This window comes from Peromyscus maniculatus, chromosome 6 (genome assembly GCF_049852395.1).
Source record: "Peromyscus maniculatus bairdii isolate BWxNUB_F1_BW_parent chromosome 6, HU_Pman_BW_mat_3.1, whole genome shotgun sequence".
NCBI lineage: Eukaryota > Metazoa > Chordata > Mammalia > Rodentia > Cricetidae > Peromyscus > Peromyscus maniculatus.
The window spans coordinates 88,790,756-88,815,276 of record NC_134857.1 but is presented as its reverse complement, the minus strand read 5'-3'; the positions used below and the strand labels follow the sequence as shown (position 1 = coordinate 88,815,276).

Below are 24,521 nucleotides of genomic sequence, written 5' to 3'. Positions count from 1 at the left end.
TTATTTCATGTTTTATGTATCTGTGGTGGTTTGAAAGAAAATGACCCCCAAAGGGAGTGGCCCTATTAGGAGTATGGCCTTGTTGGAGAAAGTGTGTCACTGTGGAGGCGGGCTTTGAGGTCTCATATATGCTTAAGCTATGCCCAGTAAGACAGACTACTTCCTGTTGCCTGTGAGTCAAGATGTAGGATACTCGGCCACCTCTCCAGCACCATGTCTGCCTGCATGCCACCATGTCGCACCATGATGATAATGGACTAAACCTCTGAAACTGTCAGCCATCCCAAGTAAATGTTTTTCCTTTAAAGATTTGCTGTGGTCATGGTGTCTCTTCACAGCAACAGATACCCTAACTAAGACAGTATCCAAGGAATAATGGTCTGAGAACAACTTTTAAAAATGAACTGTTTAGCCCAATCAAAGAAGTGAATGATTTGTGTGGCGGGAACCACAGAGCACTGTGAAAGTAGCTGGAGATGCAAGAAATGGGAAGGAAATCTGTGTGCATGGAGTGGAGGAATTAACACTGCTAAAGGTCTGTACTCCCCAGAGTGAGCTACAGACTTTACTGCTGAAATACTGTTGCCATGGGCTGGGGGGTGAGGCTGTAAAATTGGGAGTTTGAGGCTAGCCTGGGCTACAGAGCAAGACTCTGTCTCAAAAAGTAAAACAAGCTGAGCAGTAGTGGCGCACGCCTTTAATCCCAGCACTTGGGAGGCGTTGGCAGGTGGATCTCTGTGAGTTCAAGGCCAGCCTGGTCTACAGAGAGAGTTCCAGGATAGCCAGGGCTACACAGCAAAACCCTGTCTTGAAAAGCCAAAACCAAAACAACAACAAAAGAAACTAAAACAAACAAACAAAAATAAAAAAAAAAACAAAATGGGGAAAAATAGATAAAAACTTCTGATAGCATTTTTCCAGGAAATAGTGAGAAAATCCTAAAATTTATATGGAGCCTTTAAAGACCATGAAACACCAAAGCAATCTTGAGTAAAAAAGAATGAAGAAGAGGGTCACACTACCTGGTGTTATAATATGCTATAAAGCTACAGTCATCAAAACAGCATGATATTGCCATAAAAACAAACATATAGGCTAATGGAACAGAACATTCTAGACATAAATCCATACATTTATGGCCAATTAATATTTGACAAAGGAATCAAGAACACATGAGAAAAGCGTAACTTCAATAAATGTTGCTAAGGAAACTTAATATCTATGTGCAAAATAAGGATTTGAATTCTGATTTCATATCTACAAAAATTCACTCTAAACCAGTGGTTCTCAACCTATGGGTCGTGACCCCCTGGGTTACATATCAGTTATTTACAAGTTACGGTTATGAAGTATCAATGGAATAATTTTGCGGTTGGAGGTCACCACAACATAAGGAAATATATTAAAAGGTAGCAGCATTAGGAAGGTTGAGAACAACTGCTCTAAACAGACTTGAATGTAAGACTCTAAACTAAAATACTAGCAGAAAACACAGGAAAAAGCTTGACATAGTCTAGGTGATAACTTTGGAAATGATCCTAAGAACACACACAACAAAAAGTAAAAATGCACGGGCAGAATCACATTAAACTTAAGTGCTTCTGCAAAGGAAACGCCCAGAAGACTGAAGTGCCTGTCTACCAAACAGACAGTACCTGCAACCAACACACAGAACAGGGCTGTACAGCAAGAAACAAATATCTAACTTAAAAATGGGCAGAGAAACGTGCAGCCATTTTTCAAAGATAGCAAATACCAAGGGGTATTTGAAGAAGGTTCAGCATTACTCATCACTGGGGAAATGCACATAAAATCACAACACATCATCACCTCCAACTTCTTAGAATGCTAATAGCATTTGCCTTAACAAAAATATGACAGTGACAAGTATTGGTTAAAGCCACAAGGAAAGGGGAACCCTTGTACTCTGTTGGGGAAATGTAATCAAAACCATCACCACCCAACACAGTGTGGTGTTTTCCTTAAAATTTATAGACCTGCCAGGAAGTCTACTTCTTACTATTGAGCTAAAAGAGATGAAAGCTAGAATCTTAAGGAGATATCTACAGTCTACATCCACTGTGGCTCAACTCAAGATAGAGAACCAACCAGTATATTTCTAACAACAAAAAGAAGATGTATTTAATATGTTTTGCTTTGTCTTTATGTTTTGCCTGCATGTACGTCTGTGTGAGGGTGTCAGATCCCCTGGAGCTGGAGTTACAGACAGTTGTGAGCTGCTTGCTGTATGTGGGTGCTGGAAATTGAATCTGGGTCCTCTGGAAGTACATGCAGTGCTCTTAACCATCTGCTGAACCATTTCTCCAGTCCCCAATCTAAATTGCTGAACCATCTGTCCAGTTCCCAATCTATGTATCTTTTGATGGATGAATGAATAAAGAGAAAATACAGTATATGCCCAACGGGATGTTATTCATTCTCAACAAAGGAGAAGCTGCTGTTTGCAACCACGTGGATGAACCGGGGAGACTGTGTGCTAAATAAAATAAGCCAGGTACGAAAGACAAATACCACTGAATGTCACTTGAATGTGGAATCTCATAAAACACTAAACTCATAAAAGCAGGGAGTAGAGAGGTGGCTGTGAGGGATCAGGAAGCAAGAGGGGGAGGGGTAATGTTGGCCAAAAGGTTCTAAAGTTTCAGTTCCATTGGACCAGCAAGTTCTGGAGAGCTAGTGAGAAACACGGAGAGGACAGTCTATAAACTGTGGAGTCTGCTAAGAGAATAGATCTGAATGCTCTTATCTCACACGATAAAAAGATAACTGAGCTAATGGATGTGCGCATTAATTAGCTTGAGTGTGGTCATGCATTTTACAATGTATCCACACAAGCAGGATGTCATACTGTTCATTATAAATATGTGCTATTTTAATTGACTAATTATAAGTCAATAACGCTGAGGGGAAAAAAAAATAAATGTCAGAAAGTAGGTGAATGTGTGAAAGCAGTTTAACAGCTGGTGCCCTCCAAGAAGCTCGAGTGAGCCGGGCGTGGTGAGACCTGCTTGTAATGTCAGCACTCTGGAGGTGAACTCCCAGATCCGGGTACCTCTGAGCTTAAGATCAGCCTGGTCCACATAGGGCCAGCCAGAGCTACATATGAGATCCTGTTAAACCAAAAACCAAAACCCAAAAAACCTCAAATGGTCACAATAGAAACATTATGCTTCTGTAATTCTAAAAGGCTAAGCCAACTCTTAGTAGGATGAAGAATGATGATTGGCCCTAACTGGGTGGGCACTAAGGGCTAGGATTTCCACAGACTGCAACTAATCGGGGTTTAGGGAGATAGCTATGACTCCTTCAAGGACACTGAGAGGCCACAGAGGAGGAACATGCAGGGTGTGTGAAGGAAGGGCGTGTGAGAGCAAGGGTGTGTGTGGGAGGGGAGGGTGGAGAGAGACAGGCAGGACAGAGCCTTCATTCACCAGAGCTCAGACTTTACCCAGGCAAAGCAGAACCAAGAGAAGGTTGGGAAGGGAGAAGCAGAGGACTAGAAAGTGTCCCAGTAAGAAGAGGCCACCACTCCTGCCTGGGGTGATGGGGAGGTAAGCAGGTGCAGGGCAAGCCTGAGGCAGAGGGACAGGAAAGGGTGAAGAAGATGGAGGGAGACATGGTAAGCATGGCTACAAAGGGGGAGTGTGAGGTGGGGGTGGTGAAGTGCCCTTTGTCTCGTGCCATGGGAGAGCCCCACCAAAAACTCCAGGCTAGAGAAGCAGAATGGCCCTGTGTGGAGCAGGTCTGAGGGGAACTCGGAAACAACCAGCTCGCTATTGTTGAAGCAAGCTCTCCCAGGGTGTGCTGACCCACGCCTGGACCATGTGATGAATGGCTGCTCTTTGGCTTCTAAAGGACTTCTAAAGGTCTTCATCACCAGGTTGACAGACCCCTAGCTAACAACCAGCACATCTGTCCATTCTGTCTTCACTCAGAAATTTAATAAAATAAATGGTTGGTACTCCATCTTGATTTTTTTAAAAAGACAACCTGTAGTATCTTAGCCTCTCCATATAGTTTCTACTTCTCAAATTCTAAGTGAATTCATCATTCTCAAGCCTTCTTCTCCCTTCACCTTGGACCCTGACTGAGAATGAGATTTTGTTATGTCAAAGCTTAGCCCTGCTCAGCCCAGGGCAGACTAGCTGCTCTTCTGACACACAGACGACGGTTGGCGCCAACAAACCTCGTTCTTGTTCTTCGCGGTAGCATCACACTTGCTGTTCTCCGGCTTCCGCAGATGCTCCCACCGTCCTCCCTGGTCAAAAGTGATCATGCTCTGAATAGAGTTATCTGAACAGGGAAAGAGTGACGTAAGCCCAACACACAGGAGAGAGAGTGACGTCCCAGTCAGCCCACCACAATGGAACTCTCTTCTGAGAAACATCATTATCATTTATTTGCTTACGTTTTTATAGAACTATATATTCTACGCCGAGCATATTTCCCTTCATACCCCCGCACCCTTTTCTTTCCCCTTCCTACTCTGCTTTGACTCTGGAGTCCTAGGAGCTCTTAGCGCCGTACACAGTGGTTCAGCTCAGCACCGGTGAATAACAGGCCTGCAGAAAGTATGCCACTTCAACAGGGCATCCCAGCTAATTCCAGATGCCATCTGGAACGGACACTACTGAAAAACCCAAAAGCACTCTTTCATGCTTTGAATCTTAAATTCCTTCCTCTTCTCTACTGCCCAGATATCCACAGCTTGGCTGCTGGACTGAGATGAGGGCCAATGAGAGGAAGTTAGGTCACTGGCTGTGTCCTTGAAGGGACATCAGGATGTTAGTCTCTTTCTCTTCCTACGTCTGAGGTGATGGGTTTCATCTACTATATACTTCCACCATGATGGTGGTGCCACAGACACAAAACAGTGGGGATAACCAGCCACAGGCGGAAACCTCTGAAACTGTGAGCCAAAACAAACCTTTGCTCTTTATAAACTGATTGTCTCAGGCCTTTTGTTTTAGTAAATGAAAGTCAACACATTTTAACTCCTGACCAGTGTGAATAGGCTAATGTCCATTCTTCTTCACTGTTTGATGCCTTAGAAGAAAATCTACCGAAGGCAGGGATCCTAATTTTTACTCAGGCAAAGACATGACACCAAGCTTATTTTAGGGATTTTCAAGATTATTTACATTTAACCCTGGACTAATAATTTCTAATTTGAGTTTTTTCACCATCCCATATCCTATCTGTCCTTATTAGGGTTACTATCGCTGTGATGAAATGCCATGACCAAAAGCAAGTTAACAAGGAAAGGGTTTGTTTTACACATCTATATCATAGTCCATCACTGAAGAAAATCAGGACAAGAACTGAAACAGGACAGGAACCTGGAGGCAGGAGCTGAGGCAGAGGCCACAGAGGTGTGTTGCATCCTGGCTTGCTCATCATGGCTTGATCAGCTTGCTTTCTTATAAACCCCAGGCCTACCTGCCCAGGGGTGGCACCACCCATAATGAGCTGGGCCCTCCCCCATCAATCACTAATTAAGAAACTGTCCTACAGGCTTACCTATAACCTAACCCAATCTTACGAAGGCATTTTCTTTTTTTTATAATTATCTATATATTTGATGTGCATTGGTGTTTTGCCTGCATGTATGTCTGTGTGAGGGTGTCAGACCCCTGTGGAACTGGAGTTAGAGACAGTTGGGAGCTGCCATGTAGGTGCTGGGAATTGAACCTGGGTCCTCTGGAAGACAAACAAGTGCTCTTAGCCACTGGGCCATCTCTCCAGCCTCCTGGAGGCATTTTCTTAACTGAGGTTCCCTTCTCTCAGATGACTTCAGCTTGTGTCAAGCGGACATAAAACTGCCAGTACACTATCCCTCTGATGTCCTTTCTTTTAAAAAACTTTACATCGCATTTATTCAATTATTTGTGTGTGCCATGTGCCATAGTGTGCACGTGGTTGGATGACAACTTCGGGAATCTGTCCTCTCCTGTCATGTGGGTCCTAGGGCTCAAGCCTAGGTCATCAGGCTCGGCAGCAAGCTGAGCCACCTGCTCAGCCACCTCCCAGTCCTTCTCTTTTTACCCTAGTGTCTCCTCCCTGTGATCTTTTCTCAATGACAAACTGCTACAGGCTTAAGTACAGAGATAATAATAAATATACTTTGAGGTTTCAAGGAACATCACCCAGGAAGGCAGATGAAGGAAAATTCATTAATTCAGCAAGCATTTATTGAATGGACTGTGTGAAGACTACTGTAGGCCTCTGGAATAAATACACCAGTGAACAACACAGAAAGCCTTGTTGGGGACCGGTGGGGTGATGCTTTAGGAAAAAGCACCTGCTACACACACCTGAGGGTCTGAGTTCGATCCCCAGAACCCATAGTGGAGGGAGAAACCAACTCCTGAAAGTTGTCCTCTGGCGCGCGCGCGTGCATGTGTACACACACACACACACACACACACACACACACACACACACACACACACACACACACAATCATCATCATCACCACCATCAGCAGCATGAGCCTATGAAATGCACATTCCAGCAGGATGAAACAGCAAATAAGTGGATCACATAGAATCAGTGCTGTTGGACATCTAAGGTAGATTGGAAACGTGTGTGAGGAAGGGAGAAGGTTTCCATTTAAAACAGCCTAATCCAGGCAGTTCTCACTCAGAAAGTAACACAGGAGCAAAGACCTGAAGAAGCGCTCTGCCTGGCAGACATCCGAGGAACTGCCTGGCAGAGGTGTGATGAATGAATGTGTGCAGCTGGTACATTTGAGGACTGGCAGCCGTGGGGCAGCTGAGTGCCACAGAGCAAATGGAAGAGCGAAGAGCCGGAGGTGAGGTCGGGGAGGAAAAGGGGAGTCAGAGTAACTGAGGACCTCATCGGCCATTGCAAGCTATTTACAGAAGGAAAATAGCCCTTACCTCCTGCCAGCCATAGACACATAAAAAAGCTTTAAGGACCGGGCGGTGGTGGCACACGCCTTTAATCCCAGCACTTGGGAGGCAGAGCCAGGTGGATCTCTGTGTTCAAGGCCAGCCTGGTCTCCAAAGCGAGTTCCAGGAAAGGCGCAAAGCTACACAGAGAAACCCTATCTCGAAAAACCAAAAAAAAAAAAAAAAAAGCTTTAAGGGTCTTTGTCCTTGGAAGTAACGTGTTTCCTTGCATAGAGCCTTGGTAGAAGGGGCCTTATGGTAGAACACTGGAAGAAGTTTGGCTGGCCTAGTACTATGCGCTCTGTATGAAAACCAGACGTGATTCTAGTTCAGGTTCATTCCCCTAGGCCTCAACCTCCCAATACAGGAGACTCATAGCATACACTGCCCGATGTGGACCCCTCTTTCTTTCCATGCTTGCCGCCCCGCTCTGTCTTACCGCTATCCCCACAATATCTTTACACAATGAAGCCACAATGTAAAAGGGTCGGCTTGTTGGCAAGGCCAGCGCATCCCTGGGGGAAGGACCGTCAGCTTCCCCCGAAGACCTGGAATCCTGACCCACTCAGCTGAAGGGGCCAGGTCTATGCCGAGTCTCACCTTCTGAGAGCATGCTCGTTATGTAGACTCCACGGAGCGAGGTCACGTTGGTGAAGTCTGTCTCGCCGCCTGTGGTGGTGTAGAGGTGTCGGTCTAGAGACTTGGAGTAGACGATGCCTCGATCGTCGGAGGTAAAGATTGTGCCAAATCCAGTATCTGACAGGAGCAAACGAAAACACAGAGTCTTGAAGCAGAGAACCAAAACAAAACAGAAGTCTGGTCGTGACTGCCTGGCCCAGCACACCTGTTGTCTTCACAGGCAGACTCGGACCTGAGTGTTCATCACGGTTTCACACTCAGTCTTCACGCTCGCTGTCTCTAATCCTAGCACTCAACTTAGAGGCTGGAACCCAGAAGACACTGCATTGCCGCATGACGTAATCAGAAAAGCTCTTCCCAGGTATATTTTGCTGGCACATGCATTGTATTTAGATCCATATTTCATACATTTCTAGATCTTTGTACTTTAGAATGCTTCTTAAACCCTTTTGTGAAGAATTTTTTTAAAAATTCTAATATATCACAAACTGATAGTTTTATATAAAAAATTTATCACTAGAAAAGTGAAATTGAAAAGAGACAAAATGTCAGCCCTAACTTTCTATCATTATGTTCAAAAGACATAAAGTTGCTTTATCCAGTGGCTATGAGTCTCTAAGCTGGGCAAAGTGGTACATACTTGTAACCCCAGCATCCAGGAGGTTAGGGCAGGAGCATCATGAGTTTGAAGCCACCCTGGATTATAGAGTGAGTCCCTGTCTCAAGAAAACATCAAACAAACCACACTAGCTTCTGAATCTTTCCTGTACTTACCTGGTCACAGCTTGAGTTCAGCAGACTGAGCGGTCTGCTCTGGGAAGCACTCAGCCACCCCCACAGACCACCGTGGGCACCAGAACAAGTGGCCTTTTAAAGGGTAGTAATAAACTTCTTGGGGTAAGAGGAAAGGTCGACATGTAAAAAGGAAAGCTCAGAGCAGAGGCCAAAGCTTAAATCTACGCATTCAAGGATGGATCACCAAATGGCTCTTACCTCCAGGTTCATCTACGTGCATGAATACCATGTCATCATTGGCCGCCAGAATAGAATAGAATTGCTCCTGTCCCACAGAAGGAAGCTGCGCCATGCTCCATGTGTCCCCTTGGTCTGTTGACACGTGGATCCTTCTGGTTGTATCCTAGAATAAATATGCCAACATTTGTATTTTTAATCTTCTGTCAGAGTGTCATGTCAAGGACATGAATAGAAACATTTTTTTTAAATAGTTGTATTAATCATTTCCTCAGTGGGTCCAATTATAACAAAAGGTCCTGCGCCAGTTCTCAAAGCAGCTTCCACTCTCCTCCAGGCAATGAAGTGGCCCATTCTATCTCGGCTTTCTCTAGCTCCTTCCTTCCTATGGTCCTTCCAGTCGCTGGCATCCCATCCCCTTCGACAGAGCTAAGGGTATGACTAGGCTGGCTTTATAACATTTGCACATGCTCGCTTGAAATTCTCAAAATGACTGTCACTTAAATGCTTGGTCTCTTTGAGATAACCCTGGCTTTAGACAATTAATCCAAAGAACTAGATAATTGATGGTCTAGAAGACGAAGGTGAAATCCATGTTGGGCGACCACAGGAGAATCAACATGAGACGTGCCTCTAAGGAATTCTCTCCATAGCCATGAAGGGAACATGCATGGGCTAGGGAGAGGCCAAGGAGTCCAAGATTCCTGTAAGGATATGGGTCGGCGAGTATTCGGCTGGTAATGGGGTCTGCTAAGAAGCAGTTAAGTCCTAGTCTCGGCTGATTGATTTAAAACAGCGGCTAGAGCTCAGCAGCTGCAGTTCAGTGGTAGAGGCCGTATCTACTTCCCGTGCCCAGTTCCCTCTTTTAACCTCACTACTCCAAAGAAACCGATTCTCCCAAGGTCGCCAACACCCACACTTCCAGCCCAGGGGCTCACTCTCAGAGTTCACGTAACTCAACATCTCACTGAGTTTGCCCAACTGACAGCTGCCTCTGCCAGCGCTTTCTTCATTTCACTTTTACAACAGCGTGGTGTCCTGATTTCCCCGGCCTCCCCCCCTTCCTCCCACCCAGGCCTCTCAGCTCAGTTCTTCTTTTCTTTGCGACCTTCAGTGAGGAGGTGCTTAGGCCTTGCTCAGTCCTCCCATCTCTTCTCCACCTACTCACCCAGAAGAAAGCACCCGGTCACATGGCCTTAAACACCATGGAATTTCGGGAGATTCGTACACACACACACTGACTTGACGTTTCCTCTCAGATATATACTAGGCATTTCGTATCCAACACGCTGAATCCTTGGTTTTCTCCCACAAACCTGCTCCCCCTATAGTCTTTGCTACTGCAGGGAACAGCACTGTCATTTACTCGGTTGCTCAGGCCAAAGACTTGAATGTTTCTTACAGTCTCACTTTGTTTTTCTTGTCTGACAAGGTACATGGAAGGCACCGGCTTGTCCGATTGGCAATATACTGAAACACACACATGCAGTCTCACCATGTCTCCCCTCACCCACCGTTAACAGTCTGGCCCCAGCTCCTTTCCTTGAATACTTGGCAGCCTCTCGGCGCCTCTTCTTGCTGCCCCCACCCTCGCCTTCTCCCAGGCATACCTGTTCTGCTACAGTGGATCATACTACAATCCACCTGAAGAAAAAGAGTGCCGTGGGCTACAGCTTCTCACTCCCTACCCCACCCCACCCCCTCCCCGTCCCAGGCTTCCCTATGCTCCGGCCACACTGCCACTCTCCCTGTCTTCAGGAGGTCTGAGGGTCTGTCTCGGTCCTTGCCGATTCCACACTTGCTTTCCACCCAGATGTTCACACAGGGACGCCCTCCTCAGGTCACCTAGATCCCACCCAAGCACAGGGAGGGTCTGTAATATTGCTGCCGGTTCCTGTTGCTCCTCACCTCCATGCTGCTTTAATTTTTCATAGACGGACCTACTTGCTGTGGTGGTTGGAACAGGAATGGCCCCATAGACGCATGTGTTTGAATGATTGGTCATCAGGGAATGGAGCTATTTGACATGATTAGGAGGTGTGGCCTTGTTGGAGTGGGTGTGGCCTTGTTGGAGTGGGTGTGGCCTCGTTGGGTGGGCATGGCCTTGTTGGAGTGGGCGTGGCCTCGTTGGGGTGGGTGTGGCCTTGTTGGAGTGGGCGTGGCCTTGTTGGAGTGGGCGTGGCCTCGTTGGAGGAAGTGTGTCACTGGGAAAGGCTTTGAGGTTTCAGAAGCTCAAGCCAGGCCCAGGGTCTCTCTTCCTGCTGCCTGCTGATCCAGAAGCAGAACTCTCAGCTCCTCCAGCACCATGTCTGCCTGTGTGCTGCCAAGTTTCCCACCATGATGATAATGGGCTAAACTTCTGAACTGTAAGCCACCCCAATTAACTGTTTTCCTTTCTAGGGGTTGCCGTGGTCATGGTGTCTCTTCACAGCAACGGAACACTGATTGAGACACTTGCTTAGCATGGGCTTCCCCACGTGAACACAAGCTCAGAGAGCAGGAAATGTATCTATTTATTCACTGCTATCTTGTGGGATTTAGACTAGTACCCAGTATGTAACAGACACTCAACTAGCATTATATCTTTTTATTATGATTATAGAATAATGTGCATAGGAACCACTTTCTTCCCACTTCAGATATTCATGTCTGAGTAAAGCCAAACACTGGGCCTTCAAGTCCAAAAGCAAGACTAGTCACAATGACAAAAAGGTTAACGTCCACGGTAGCCCCTGAGAGTCAGTCAGCCTCTGTGGACAGAATCTCTCCCAAGCTTTTACTAGAATATTTAAAATCACAGGGCTAGCCAGGCAGTGGTGGCACGCGCCTTTAATCCCAGCACTTGGGAGAAAGAGGCAGGTGGATCTCAGTGAGTATGAAGCCAGTCTGCTCTACAAAGCGAGTTCCAAGACAGCCAGGACTATTACACAGAGAAACCTTGTTTCAAAAAACCAAAAATAAGTGGGGCGGTGGTGGCATATGCTTGTAATCCCCAGCTCTTGGGAAGCAGAGGCAGGTGGATCTCTGTGAGTTTGAGGCCAGCCTGGTCTACAGAGCAAGTTCTAGGACCACCCCAACAGGTACATAGAGAAACCCTGTCTTGAAAAAAACAAAGAAAAATACAAATAAATAAATAAATAAATAAAAAATAGAATCACAGGGTTGGCAAGCTGGCTCAGTGGGTGAATGAGCTCACCACCAAGCTTGGATACATAGGTTCGATTCCTTGGATCTCCACGGTGTATGGAAAGGATAGACTCCTGCACACTGTCCTCTGATCTCCACACATTTGCCATGGCGTGTGTGTGCCCAACACAGACATCACACACGGACAAAATAAACAAATACATGTAAAAAAAAATTTTAAATGCAAGAGGACAAGAAATGCTGTCAGGACTACACAGTAAAAGAGATGCACACGGCGTGTATGAGCGGGGACATCGGACCCCGGAGAGGCAAACACTCACCTTATCAGCCATCACAGAGGCAAACAGGAAACGGCCCCCAAGGCCAAACGAGTAGATTTTCACACCAATGGTTTTGAAGGTCTTCCCCAAGTCAGATGTTCTCCATAATTCCAGTGCGCCAAGGTCAGCTTCTTAAACAAGACAAAATACCAATTAAAATTTCACTTACAGGTGAGACTCCCATTCATACAGCTGCTCTAGACTTGCTCCTGGTTTTGGTTGGGAGCCTCGCCTTTAATGGCTCAGCCATCTCTCCAGCCCTAGAACTGCTCTTATTTTAATGCAGAAAAAGCACTTTTAATCCAGTGAGTGCTGATCAAGGACAGCATAGATGTGACATGGCCTGTTATACAGAGACTTTGCATTTGGGTTTTATTTATGGGAGTTTTCTGGGTGTTCATGACTCAAACACAGTGTTGTGTAACAGCAGCAGTGATAATTTGTACTCTCCGTGGCATACTTTAAAATGATCTTATTCTGTTTTAAATTGTCTTGTTGGAGATCTTCCTTTCTTGTTTATCATCTAACAGCCCTACGTTACTGTTCCACAATGCAGATCCTGGGTGTTTTTTTTTTCTCATTGCACTAGTGTGTAGCCTACAGCAAGGACTCGGGTATTTGTTGCATGAATAAAAGAAATATTTTTTTTCCTGCTTGGATATTGCTGCACGGATTGGGAAGCCAATAGTTCGGCCAACATGAAAGTGATCTATCTTCTACAGGAATCATTATGCCCGTGAGTTTCCTACTGTTTACATCCTAGCGTTTGCTGTATCTACACCGCTGTAATGGTTTGGATATGACAGACTACCCCACAGGCTCATGTGTTTAAATGCTTGGCACCATTTGGGCAGTTGTGAACTCTTTGGGACTGTGGGTCACTGAGGGCAGAGCTTGAAGGTGGCATTTACTTCTGATTCTGGTACAAGCTCTCTGCTCCCGGATCTACTAAGATGTGAACAGGCAACGGCTGTGAGCTCTCACTGCCGGGCAGGGATGCTCCAGCTGCCACGCTCTCCTGGCCATTGTGGCCATTGTGGACTGCGCCCCAGAAACTGTAAAGGAGAATAAGCCTCTCTTATCCAGGCCATGCTGCATACTCACTCCCGCTGCCAGGGACAGAGCTGCTTCAGACACTGTGTCTTCCCCACCGTGACAGACTGTGCCCTGGGAGCCAAAGGAACCCCTCTTCCTTTAAGTTGCTCCTGTCGGTGTTTTGTCAGTGTGGTGGTCTGAGTAAGAATGACCCCCATACGCTCATATATTTGAATGCTTAGTCATCAGGGAGTGGCACTACTTGAGAAGGATTAGGAGGTGTGGCCTTGTTGGAGGGAGTGTGTCACTCAGGGGGCGGGGCTCTGAGGTTTCAGAAGCCCAAGCCAGACCCAGTGTCACTCTCTCTTCCTGCTGCCCACTGATCCAGGTGTAGAACTCTCTCAGCTACCTCTCCAGCACCACCTGCCTGTGTGCCCCTATGTTCTGTGTCAAGATGATAATGGCTTGACCTCTGAAACTGCAAGCCAGCCCCAGTTAAATGCTTTCTTTTATAAGAGTTGCCATGGTCATGGTGTCTCTTCACAGCAATAGAACATGGACTAAGACAATCAGTGATGAGAAAAGTACTTAGTACAGAGATTTGGAATCAAAGAGTACACTGTAGTGGTAGCCTTACCATGTGACTTTCAGAACTGGCTAGTTCGGGGAATGTGGAAGAGTTTGGAGCTGTGGGATGAGCACCAGAATGCTATAAGCACAGCTCAATGGGCCCTTTTAGTGGGAGCTCATGAAGACCAGAATTCTGAGAGAAACGTAGATGTGAAGGCCAGTTTAAGATGAGAACCAGATCTCTATTGGGAACCGGTTTAGAGAACATCCATGCCACACTATGGTAAAGAACCTGACTCTAGTCTGCCTATGATTTGAAATTTTGAGTGAGGCTCATCTGAAAACTAAGGGAATAATTTATTTGGCAGAAATCTCCAGGCAGCTAACATTCAGACTGTGTTAGGGTTACTGCTCCCCATGTGCGCAGTCAGGTTTACAGGGGAAACTCAAAGGGAGAGTGGAGGTGGAGGAGGATGTGAAAGATACTCAGTTTGCTGAAGACAGGGACAGGAGCAAGTTTAAAGCTGCAGGCAAGGCAGGGAGACAAAGTGGCTGTAACAGGTAAAGAGACAAGTGGTGCCATCACAGTGCAGCCGAACAATAGGAAAGGTGCCGTGAGGGCAAGACTCCACCCAACGAAGGCTCCAGGGCAAAACCACAAAGCCATGCCTGAGAACACAAGCCTCCAGGACACACAAGAAAAAAAATTGGGCCACCTGGTCCAGCTGCAGGCACTTAGAAGCCACTGCGGCTGTGGTCCAAGGTGGGAGGGGTGGATATATCTCTAGACAGCTGCAGATTTCTGGCATTGTCCACGTGGTGCTTTTTCAGGTAAGCAGAATGTATGAGTGATGGGTCATCAAGATTTGTCTCATGAAAGAGCCCGTGAGGCCAGGCGATGTAAACTGGGTTAATCTCTGCAGGGAGACCCTTGGGGGCCAGTGCATGAAGTTGTGCAGGTAAAGGATAAGCTACAAATGTAGATCCCAAGATGCTGGAAATACAGACATACACTGCAGAAGGCTGGAGGCCCAGGTGGAGCTGTCTCAAGGAAGAGGCCACATGGGCCTCAGGTAACAAGAGCTGTAGAGGAGGGGCCACGCAAGGTCACTGAAGTTCCGATGATGCCACCATGATTCCCAGATGTGGGCATGGGGCTTCAGAGTCAGTTTATCTGATGGGTTTGGTCCTTGGCTCCCATCTTCCTATGCTGTCCTATGCTCTCTCAGAAGCACACACCCTTGTATACAGGGAACATGCAACTCGAGTTTTGATTTTTATAAGGCCAACAGCTAAGAGACTGTTCTGGGTCTCAGAAGAGACATAGGATCTTTGACAGCAGTAACTTGTGATGTTGGACTGAACGTATTTTGCATTATAAGATGACGGTGAGCCAACAGGGGCTGAGGTGGCACATGACAGTTTAAATGTGGAATGTCCCCCATCGACTCAGATGTCTGAGTTCCTGGACCCCAGTTGGCAGAACTGTTGAGAGGGTGTGAAACCTTTTAGGCTGTGGCCTCGTTAGCAGAAATGGGTTGCTTACAGATGGCATGGATGATCTTTGTTTCTCATTCTGACCTGAGCTCTCTCCTTCCTAACACACCAACATGTGTACAGGCCAGACAGCAAGATGCTACTGCCAGGGACAGCTGCTGCAGCCTCCCTGCCTCCCCCACCACAACGGACTGCGCCCTCTAAACTGGGAGCTCAGCCTCCATGCCTCCCCCACCAGGACGGACTGTGCCCTCTAAACTGGGAGCCAAATAACCTCTCTCCCCGTAAGTTGTGTTTGTCAGGTACTTGGTTACAATAATGAGAAAAGGAATACATATGATTGCCAAGATGAGCTGTATCATCTCCAGGCATAGTTACATTTTTATTGACCTGGGCATGATGAAGGAATTTAGTTGTAATTTCAAGATTTCATTTCATTTCATTTATTTATTTATTTATTTATTTATTTTTGGTTTTTTGAGACAGGGTTTCTCTGTGTAGCTTTGTGCCTTTCCTGGATCTCGCTCTGTAGACCAGGCTGGCCGCAAACTCACAGAGATCCACCTGCCTCTGCCTCCCAAGTGCTGGGATTAAAGGCATGCGCCACCACCGCCCGGCCCAAGATTTTAAAAGTAATTAACGGTTTTGAATTTTCAGTAGCTACTGAATTGGCAGGAGCATGGGAAAATCTTTTATTTCTACCACACACAACCCAGAATGTTCTACCATGAATGGGCAGACAGGACACTCTTTTCTGGGACTACAATGTACTTACTGCAGGAGCCATTCACATAGGTGGTAAAGAAGATGATGTTGTCTGGTCCCCTACAAGGAGGCAAAGACAGGGATAAGGAATGGGTTAAGAGACCATGTTAGCCTAGTCACAAAGCCCCCGGCAATGGCGGCCATGCTGCTCACTGTGTTTAGTCAGGTTTACAGTGAGAATTCAGAAGGGAGAGTTTGAGCTGGGCTGGGAGGGTCCACTGGTGGAGCTCCCCACAGCCTGGCTCCCTGTCCCCTCCATTCATCTACTTCATTATGAGAACTCTTCCAGTCGCAGTGATGTACTTCACTCCAAACCAGCCTCTGGGCTCAGACCACCCCCCACCCCACTACATGCTTCTCTCTTGCGTCACTAAATCATAACCTCACAATCTTTCTGCACTGGCTTACAAACTAGGCCTCCTGTGAGGCCCTCACTGCAAAATATTTCCTTTTAGCTGCAAAATTTTAGAGCAATGGATTCTCAGCAATGGCAAGTTCTGCCTCCTTCAGACACTTGGAAGTATCGGAAGACATTTTTGGTTGCCACAATTGAGGAGGGGAGAGGAGGAGGCAGAGGTTACTCCTGGCATCTCCTGGGTACAGGTCAGGACACTTCCAAACATCTCGAAGTGCACAGAACAACCCCCTCAGTAATGACTCATCCCAGTATGTTGTTGGTAACCAAGATAAGAATCCCTGTTCAAGGACCGTGTAGCCCAGTGGATAAGACGCCAGCCTGCAGGAAGCCCTCTTCTAGAGGCTGCACACTGTGGGCCGTCACTTTGTTGCCTAGTCGGCTGTTGTAACCGCACAGTGTGTGCCCCTTGCCTCTGTCATACTGATTGGCTTTTTTGGGTCAGCTGCTAGGTTTTAGGCTTTGTGGCTTCCCATCTGAATTTAGCTCAGTAATTTTTATGAGCTAAATAATTTAGTTCTTTCATCTCAAATAGACAACTAGTTCAGAGGTTGAATTATTTAAAATGAAACTTGGAGAGGCAGTTTGCAGGGAATGAGATCTGATAGCACTTATAGATTACCATCAGCAAAAGGTCCTGGGTTTGAGCATGCTTTTTTAGAACTTCAGGCTGTAAATGCCTAGAGATCAAAGATCTAAAGATGGGTCATCAGCATCAGTAGCATAGCTACCTTGAGTTTAGAGCTAAGCAATTAAATGTCGTACAAAAGTAAGATACCAGGGCTGGAGGGATGGCTCAGCAGTTAAGAGCGTTTGTTGCTCTTGCAGAGGACCTGGGTTCACTTCCCAGCACCCACATGCTGGCTCACAACTGTCTGTAACTTCTATGCCAGGGAGTCTGCTGCCTCTTCTGACCCCCGTAGGCACCTCATGCACGTGGTGCACATACACACACATAGGTGAAAGTCCCATGAGGAAAACAATTGTAAAGGTAAAAAACCTTGTGTAAAGCTGGGCGTAGTGGCGCATATCTTTGATCCCAGCACTCAGAAGGCAGAGGCAAGCAGATCTCTGTGAGTTTGAGACCATCCTGGTTTATATAGCAAGTTCCAGGACAGCCAGGGCTCCATAGAGAGACCTTGTCTCAAAACAAAGAAACCTTACATCAGCAATAAAATATCGTTTAAAAATAGCTTTTTATTGTAAAGATGAATTTCAATGACTAAGATTACCATACCTTAAACTGTTTGAAGGGATTTGTTAACTTAGTTACCATAAAAGTGGCTTTCTTGCTGTCAAGTCCTATCCAGTACCAACACCACTGATTAAAATACGTAACAAGAAACCAGATGTGGCGAGTGAGTGCACAGGATCACTCTAAAATCCTCACTGAGCGACTGCTTCTGGAAAAGGCCCACCTCACTTAAGTCGCATAGCTAGTATTTTAACTGATTTTAATAGACATGTTTCAAATACGTATGATTTATTCTTCTGGCTCCCTGAGTAGAACGCATTAAACTCTTGGGATTTGGGGTCATCACCAGGAACATTAATCATATCAAGCCATAATACAGTGTTCTCCCAGATGTTGCTGAAGTGAGTGTCCTCCCCTGATCTGGCACAGTAGTTTGGCCCTGGGTTTTGTCTCTGTTTTTTCCGTGGCTCTCCTGCCTGCTTCCAGCTCTCAGGCTGTAATTCTAACGTTGCTGTGGACTTGCTACTAGCAGCCCCGTAGCTCATCTCTGGCAGCTATCTGCTGTGGACTGGGAACCCAGATCACCAGATTTGTTGAAATTAGTCAGTGGAAAAGAAGGGACTCAGAACACGGACCTGAGAAGCAGAACGTGGGAGGTCTGAGCTGCTGATTCAATTCTTGCTTCCACCCTCCATATTCTGCAAAGGAGCCTCCTTTTACCAAGAGGGAACTGAAGCCCAGAGAGGGTAAAGCCACTGACTAGCAACAGAGCCAGGCTGGAACAAAAGCGACTTTGCTCCTAGGGCAGAGCTGCCTCTGGTCCTCGGTCTTTGGGCGGGCGCGGAGGGGCAGGGCACACTGCCAGCGGAAGAGAGTGTTTTCTTGCTGCAAATGGTGGCACTTGCGCAGTCTGGAAGCCCTTTCAGCTCTTCCTGAGTTCGCACTATGTTTTACGCAACTGAAGTGGAGTGCTAGACGAGGAAGTGTAAGCCTGGCTCTAGAGACGTACCACAGACCCCACATTAAAGCTCCATTTTGTGTCCCAATGGATGTCACCAGCTAGGGAGAAAAACCTCTTTGTAGGCAGCAGTCACACGTCTAATAACATTCACTGAGGCAAAAATCCTCCTTCCCAACACAGACAGCAGCTCCCCGAGGGCCGGGTCTGTGTCCCAGACCTGTGTCCCCTCTCTCTTCCCTCACGGGACCCTGAAGAGCACTTGGCACACAGCAAGTGCCTGCTATTTACCCATGTGACTTTGGCGGCGCTAAGGTTAGGGCCCCGCACAGATGGAGTCTTGTGCTACTCACCATTTGGCCAAACATACTGCTTTGTGGATTTCTTCCCATTTTTCCCCAAAATTCTTGGACACCCACAGGCCATTCTGAAAGATTAAAAATGACTTATCAAAATTCCAGCTTTATTCTTTGCAGCTGTTTATATGACCTTTAATAATTCACATCCAATCAGTCAGTACATTAGAAACACACACTGGAGCATTCTGAGCAAAACACTCACAACACACACTCATGCATGCACATGTACACACACACACACACACACACACACACACACACACACACACACACACGCGCGCGCGCGCGCGCGCATCACCCAGACTCCTTTGAGTCTTGGGATTGAGAACAACAAATTCATATAAAGCACCCCGTGTGCCAGGCGGCGTACCAGACACTGCATTTCCGTCTCTCAAGGCTCTCACAGTTTCACAGGGGACACAGATGAGAAGAAGACGCACTACCATGTGGTGTTATGGATGAGGTCCAGCGGAGGAGGGGGAGGGGAGGGGAAGGGAGGGGGGTGCCGTGCGCAGCGACAGTTGACTGATGAAGAACACCGCGCTGACTGATGGATTGATGGGCGGCGTGATCCAAAGGAAAGACAAGTGAAGCCTGGCAAAGGCAGGAAGGGGACAGACATGGAGGGGCAGGAAGGTCAAAGGACATCAGTGGAGCATCATCATCCCAAGGCGAGGGATGCGGAGCTGGCGATGAGAGGTGAGGTGAGGAACCTGGCTTTACTGTATGTGAGCTCTCGCCAGGAAGGCACGCTGGGAGCGCAATGACAGCTTCAGAGCCAGAGATGAGAATGGGGGAAGGGGCTTCGGAGCGTCAGTGCCAGTCAGTTCTGTGAGAGTTAATGACGTCTTCAACCGTGGCCCTGGGGAATGGGGTCAGCTAGAGATGAAGCCAGAAGAGAACCGACTTTTCCAATAGTTAGTCGAGTGTGTGTGTGTGCGTGTGCGTGTGCCTGTGTGTGTGTAAGTCAATGACGTCAGGTGTGGGTGTGGGGTGTGGGGGTACATTGTATCATTAATTACTATAAATACTGTAGGATCATGCCAAGAGAAGAGCAGAAAAGATCTGCTGGGACTGAGTTTGAGCTGCCCGTGGGACACACACCTGACAATGTCTCTGGGGTCAGCAAGACAGGAACCTGATGGCCTATGGGAAAGCCAGGGCCAGAGGTAAGGATCTGAGAATCTTCACAGGATAAGTGGAAAACAGAACAGAAGCGGTTGCTCAATGTGAAATGAACAGACGGCAGTTAAGGGTAAGCTGAACGGAGTCTAAGAAAGAGACCAAGAAGGACCATCTAGAAAGGTAGAATCAAAGGGAGCGGGGTCACAGAGCCATGCAAACAGGATTGGCCCCTGCTCTGAAACGCAGCAATTAAGAACACGATGTCCGCCAATGTCAATTATATTGACAACGGGAGCTCATCCGAGCCGCCTCGGTGGGGGTGGGAGAGAAAGATCCTGGTCCAGCAGACACTGACTGGGTCTCCTCGGGTAGAATCAGTCTTCAGTGCTAGTCTCCTCAACTTCCTCTCCTCTGGTAACAGTGACAGTCTTAGGAGGGTGACAATTTATACTTGTCCTTTGCAGCTCGAGAATGATGACTGCAAACTGTTCTCTACTTCGTTATTCCAGCAGCAGACATTCATTCATTAAAAAAAAACATAGAATGACAACTATACATCACACATACCTAGAAGAGATGGTATACGGAAGTCATACCCAGATGGGAACAGGGTGTAAAAAACACACATTTCGTCATAAGGAGACTTTGGGGAAAAGTCTGATATAACGTGCTAGAGGATCCTTTAAAGCCGGTATATTATGATGCTATAAACAAGAAAAGGCAAGTTCAATGAGGACTCACCTCTGTGCTGAGAGCTAGCAGGTAATCCGAGTTCTGAGGGCTGTACATCATCTGAGTCAGAGGATGGAAGGGGAGGTCTGTCTGCACAAAGTTCTTGGCAAAGTCTGATGACCTGAACACTCTCCCTCCTCGGCTTCCCCCAGACACCTCGGCTGTTAATATCACCTGGCCAGGGAGAGGAGAGGTCAGGGTTAGGGAGGAACACGGTGAGAGCAGGGGAGGGTCCTGCAGGGCGTGTGTGTGTGTGTGTGTGTGTGTGTGTGTGTGTGTGTGTGTGTGTACAAGTTTTAGTCTTATAAGAAAGATATCCTGCCAATGCATCATACCTATGATTTTTTTTTTTTTTACTCTGGCTAGTTTTGAGATGTAGTTTCCCCAAAGACTACAGTGTTGTCAAAGGGAGTACATGCTGCAATGCTGAACAACTACCAGCTAAGTATGAAGGGTTTGGGTGCATCTTGGATGTGAACCAGAAAAAAAAAAGTCTGTGCGAAATCCCATTCTATTATGATCAGTGTGGTAGTTTGAATGTAACTGCCCTCCATATGCTCATAGGGAGTGGCATTATTAGGAGGTGTGGCTTTGCTGGAGGAAGTGTGTCACTGTAGCATGGACTTTGAGGTCTCCTTTGTTCAAACTTCACTCGGTGTGACACTCAGACCACTTCCTGCTGCCTGCAGGTCAGGATGTAGGAATCTCAGCTCCTTCTCCAGCACCATGCCTGGTTGCACACCACCATGTAGTACCATGATGATGATGGACTAACCCTCTGGAACTGGAAGCCACCCCAATTAAATGTTTTTCCTTTGTAAGAGTTGCCACGGCCATGGTGTCTCTTCACAGCAACAGAAACCCTAAGACAATCGGTATCAAACTATGTTTAATTTTAAAATACAGCAATACCAAACTAAAATGCTGTCCTAAGTTCATTTATGCTGCTGTGATGAAACACCCTGACAAAAAAAACAGGTTAGGAGAGAAAGAGTTTATTTGGCTCTCAATTCCAGGTTACAGTCTATCACTGTGTGGAAGCCAAGACAAGAATCTGAAGCAGCTGGTCACATCCACAGTCAAGAGCAGAGAGTGAATACACACACATGCTTGCCTGCTTGTGCTCAGCACCGTTTCCACATTTACATGGCCTGTGATCCTCTGCGTAGGGAACTGTGCTGCCCACACTGGGCTGGGTCTGCTTCCCACAGCAATTAATGCAATCAGGATGATCCCCCCCAGAGACATGCCCACGGGCCAATTTGATCTGGACAACCTTCCACTGAGGCTCTTCCTGAGTGATTCTAGATTGTATCATGTTGACCATTAAAACTAAGCCTCATACATGCAATACTGTGAGCCCCTGGGTCATTCCAGCACTAACAGCTTTCAGGTGGCACGGAGCACCCACTTCACATGCAGGGAGGAGTCTCACCTTTCCGGAGTTCTCAGGACCAATAGCCATGCCAAATTCAGTCCGAATGAAGGTGTTATTGATGAGATTTGTAATATCCTTAAAGTTCTTTCCATAATCCTCACTGAGAGGGAGAAGGAAAAAAGAAGGATGTTTAGAGTGTAGAGGAGCAGGCCCGCCAGACTTCTTGGCCTTTACTCCCCTGCATGACTTTCTCAGTCAGGGTGGGATTAGTCTAAAGGACATGTTACTTCCCTTTGCCAGGGACAGATTCCAGAGGGGGCGTGACCTAGGGTCGAGCCAAAGAGAGAAGAAGGCCTTCCCTTGAGATTTTCTAGGAAACACATTACAGATAAGCCACTTGCTAAAACTGGTTAGCCTTCTTTTAGACCAGTGGTTCCCAGCTGGGGTGGATTTGTTCCCCACGCCTACTTGTGGGACAGCCAAGCACAGTTTTGATTATCAAAATACAGATACTATTTAGGCAATGAGGTTACTGAACATCCTGCAACAGAAAATTATCTGGCTCCAAGTCTCGAAGCATCATTGTTGAGAAAACCCTACAATGTGGTATGTGAATACAGACCAAAAAAAAAAAAAAAATTACTATTTTTTTTCACAATGAAAGGGCAACTGAGGTAACTCTAGAATCCCAGAAAAGCAGAGTATACAACACTGACCAAACTGACCCTGAAGCATGTAGTCTCCGTCTTTAGTTATGAGAATCAACAATTTCCTTGTTATTCAAACTAGTTTGATTTGGGCCTCTGCAGTGGCCCAGCCCCCTGGCTCCACCCGCCAAGACCACATCCAGCCAGCGTAAGTACAGCAGGTGGTCTTGATGTTTTCCTGTGAGAGGTTAGCATCCCTAACTCAGGCACAAGTTACTAACTCGTGGAGCATAAAAACTACAACTAGAGAAAGCAAATGACCAACTTCAACTCTTAGTTTCTCAAAGTTTCCCCCCAAATCCCATTCCAATAAAGCCTCTGGGAAGCACTGGAATCCATGTGGAGATTTTTGAGAAGTAACAGAACCAGCAGCCTAACGACAGGCCTAACACTATGCCCAACTCTCTAAAAAACGGCACTAATCCTCAAAGTTGATATTGATTAATTTAAAGGGATTGGATCTGACGCAGGACCTGGACTTTCAGCCTCGTCAGAGCAGATTGTTTATGCAGTGGGCAGCGGCTGATACGGACATACCTAAGTAGCCGAAAGGCTGAGAAGAGACTGAGTGCTCAGGCCCAAATGGGGTATCTTTCTCAGCTCCCCACCCTCTGCCAAGGCTGGGGAACATCACGGAAAAGTCAAAAAGGAATGTGAAAGCTGGAAGATGGAGAGGACTGCTGGGAAATGCTGGAAGTGACAGGGAAATGACACCCAGAACTCGCATCAGCCATGGCTACCCGCACAGGAGCAAGCTAGCCAAAACTCCCATACAGACGGGGCCACCCTTCCTGGAGGAGCTCCTGGCAGCTGGCAGCTGCTGGGGAAGTTTCTTGGCTAGTGTGACCAGTGGTCAATTTCTCAACATTCCAGTGGGTGGCCTCACACCCATGCACACATGGGCAGCGACCATTGGCCTTACTGACTTAACCAAAAAACAAAACAGAAAGAAAAAGGAAAAAAGAACAAGACTAAGTCTGTAGGGATGTCATTGGGAGGGGCACAGGGGGGCTGGAGGGAATAAGTGGGGGGTTTATATGATCATTATATATACACATGTGAAATTATCAAAGAAAGATATATATATCCATTGGTGAAGACATTGCAAGCCAGTTTTCCAGAGCCAGAAGAAATCTGCAGCAATGTTCACATTTCTTATTTAATAAGACACTACAGATGTGGGGAGAGACCTCAATAAGTAATCAAAAACTAAGGAACATAAGAGATGCAAAGGGCTGAGGAGACCATTCTGTGGACTCCTGTGTTCACAGGGGGATGTGCAAGGGGAGGCAACTTATCAAAAGTCAAGCAGCTAATTAAAGACAAAGTTGAAACCACAGTCCAGTTCTTTCCATTCTTAGCCCCAAAGTATTTGCGAGGAGTCTTTTATTCTGACAGCTTGGGAATCATCATTTCTCTTGTTAGTCTCTCCTTGGCAGTAGCAGCAGCTCCAGGCACGAGGGACAGGCCTGTGCCTGCCTGAGCAGTCTCCAGGGATGATAAAGCAAACCTCGTCTGTCTCCGAGTTACTAGGGTGACTCCTCTACACCCCACCCCCCAGCGCCCCACCCCCCTCCACTTCCTAGATAAATAAAACAGAGACTGGGTCCCATCCAGCCCTTTCCTTTACTGTCCCATCTCTGGCTTTGGAGTACAGGATCTTTTCTTATCCTCTAGGCAGCCAGCAGGAGACATGCATTAGCTCCGCAGGGCGCAGACCATCAGCAGCAGCTCAGACAACTGCCCCAGGAGCTGCAGCAGCTTGAATAGCC

The 24,521-nt window shown here is 46.8% G+C and overlaps 1 protein-coding gene across 5 annotated transcripts in view; it reads right to left on the bottom strand.

Moving 5' to 3' along the window:
• The window catches only part of Sort1 (sortilin 1), an 84,868-nt gene that overhangs the window by 18,706 nt on the left and 41,641 nt on the right, over positions 1-24,521 (bottom strand). For 3 of the 5 annotated variants that reach the window (XM_076574819.1, XM_076574821.1, XM_042279721.2), the window contains exons 4-11: positions 22,100-22,202; positions 20,674-20,838; positions 18,802-18,875; positions 15,891-15,940; positions 12,014-12,144; positions 8,568-8,712; positions 7,536-7,691; positions 4,208-4,314 (exon numbers count right to left, since the gene is read on the bottom strand). In XM_076574819.1, the coding sequence (XP_076430934.1) occupies positions 4,208-4,314; positions 7,536-7,691; positions 8,568-8,712; positions 12,014-12,144; positions 15,891-15,940; positions 18,802-18,875; positions 20,674-20,838; positions 22,100-22,202 (931 nt within the window). The remainder of the gene's footprint in view (positions 1-4,207; positions 4,315-7,535; positions 7,692-8,567; positions 8,713-12,013; positions 12,145-15,890; positions 15,941-18,801; positions 18,876-20,673; positions 20,839-22,099; positions 22,203-24,521) is intronic. The other 2 variants (XM_076574820.1, XM_076574822.1) reach the window with 1 other exon arrangement.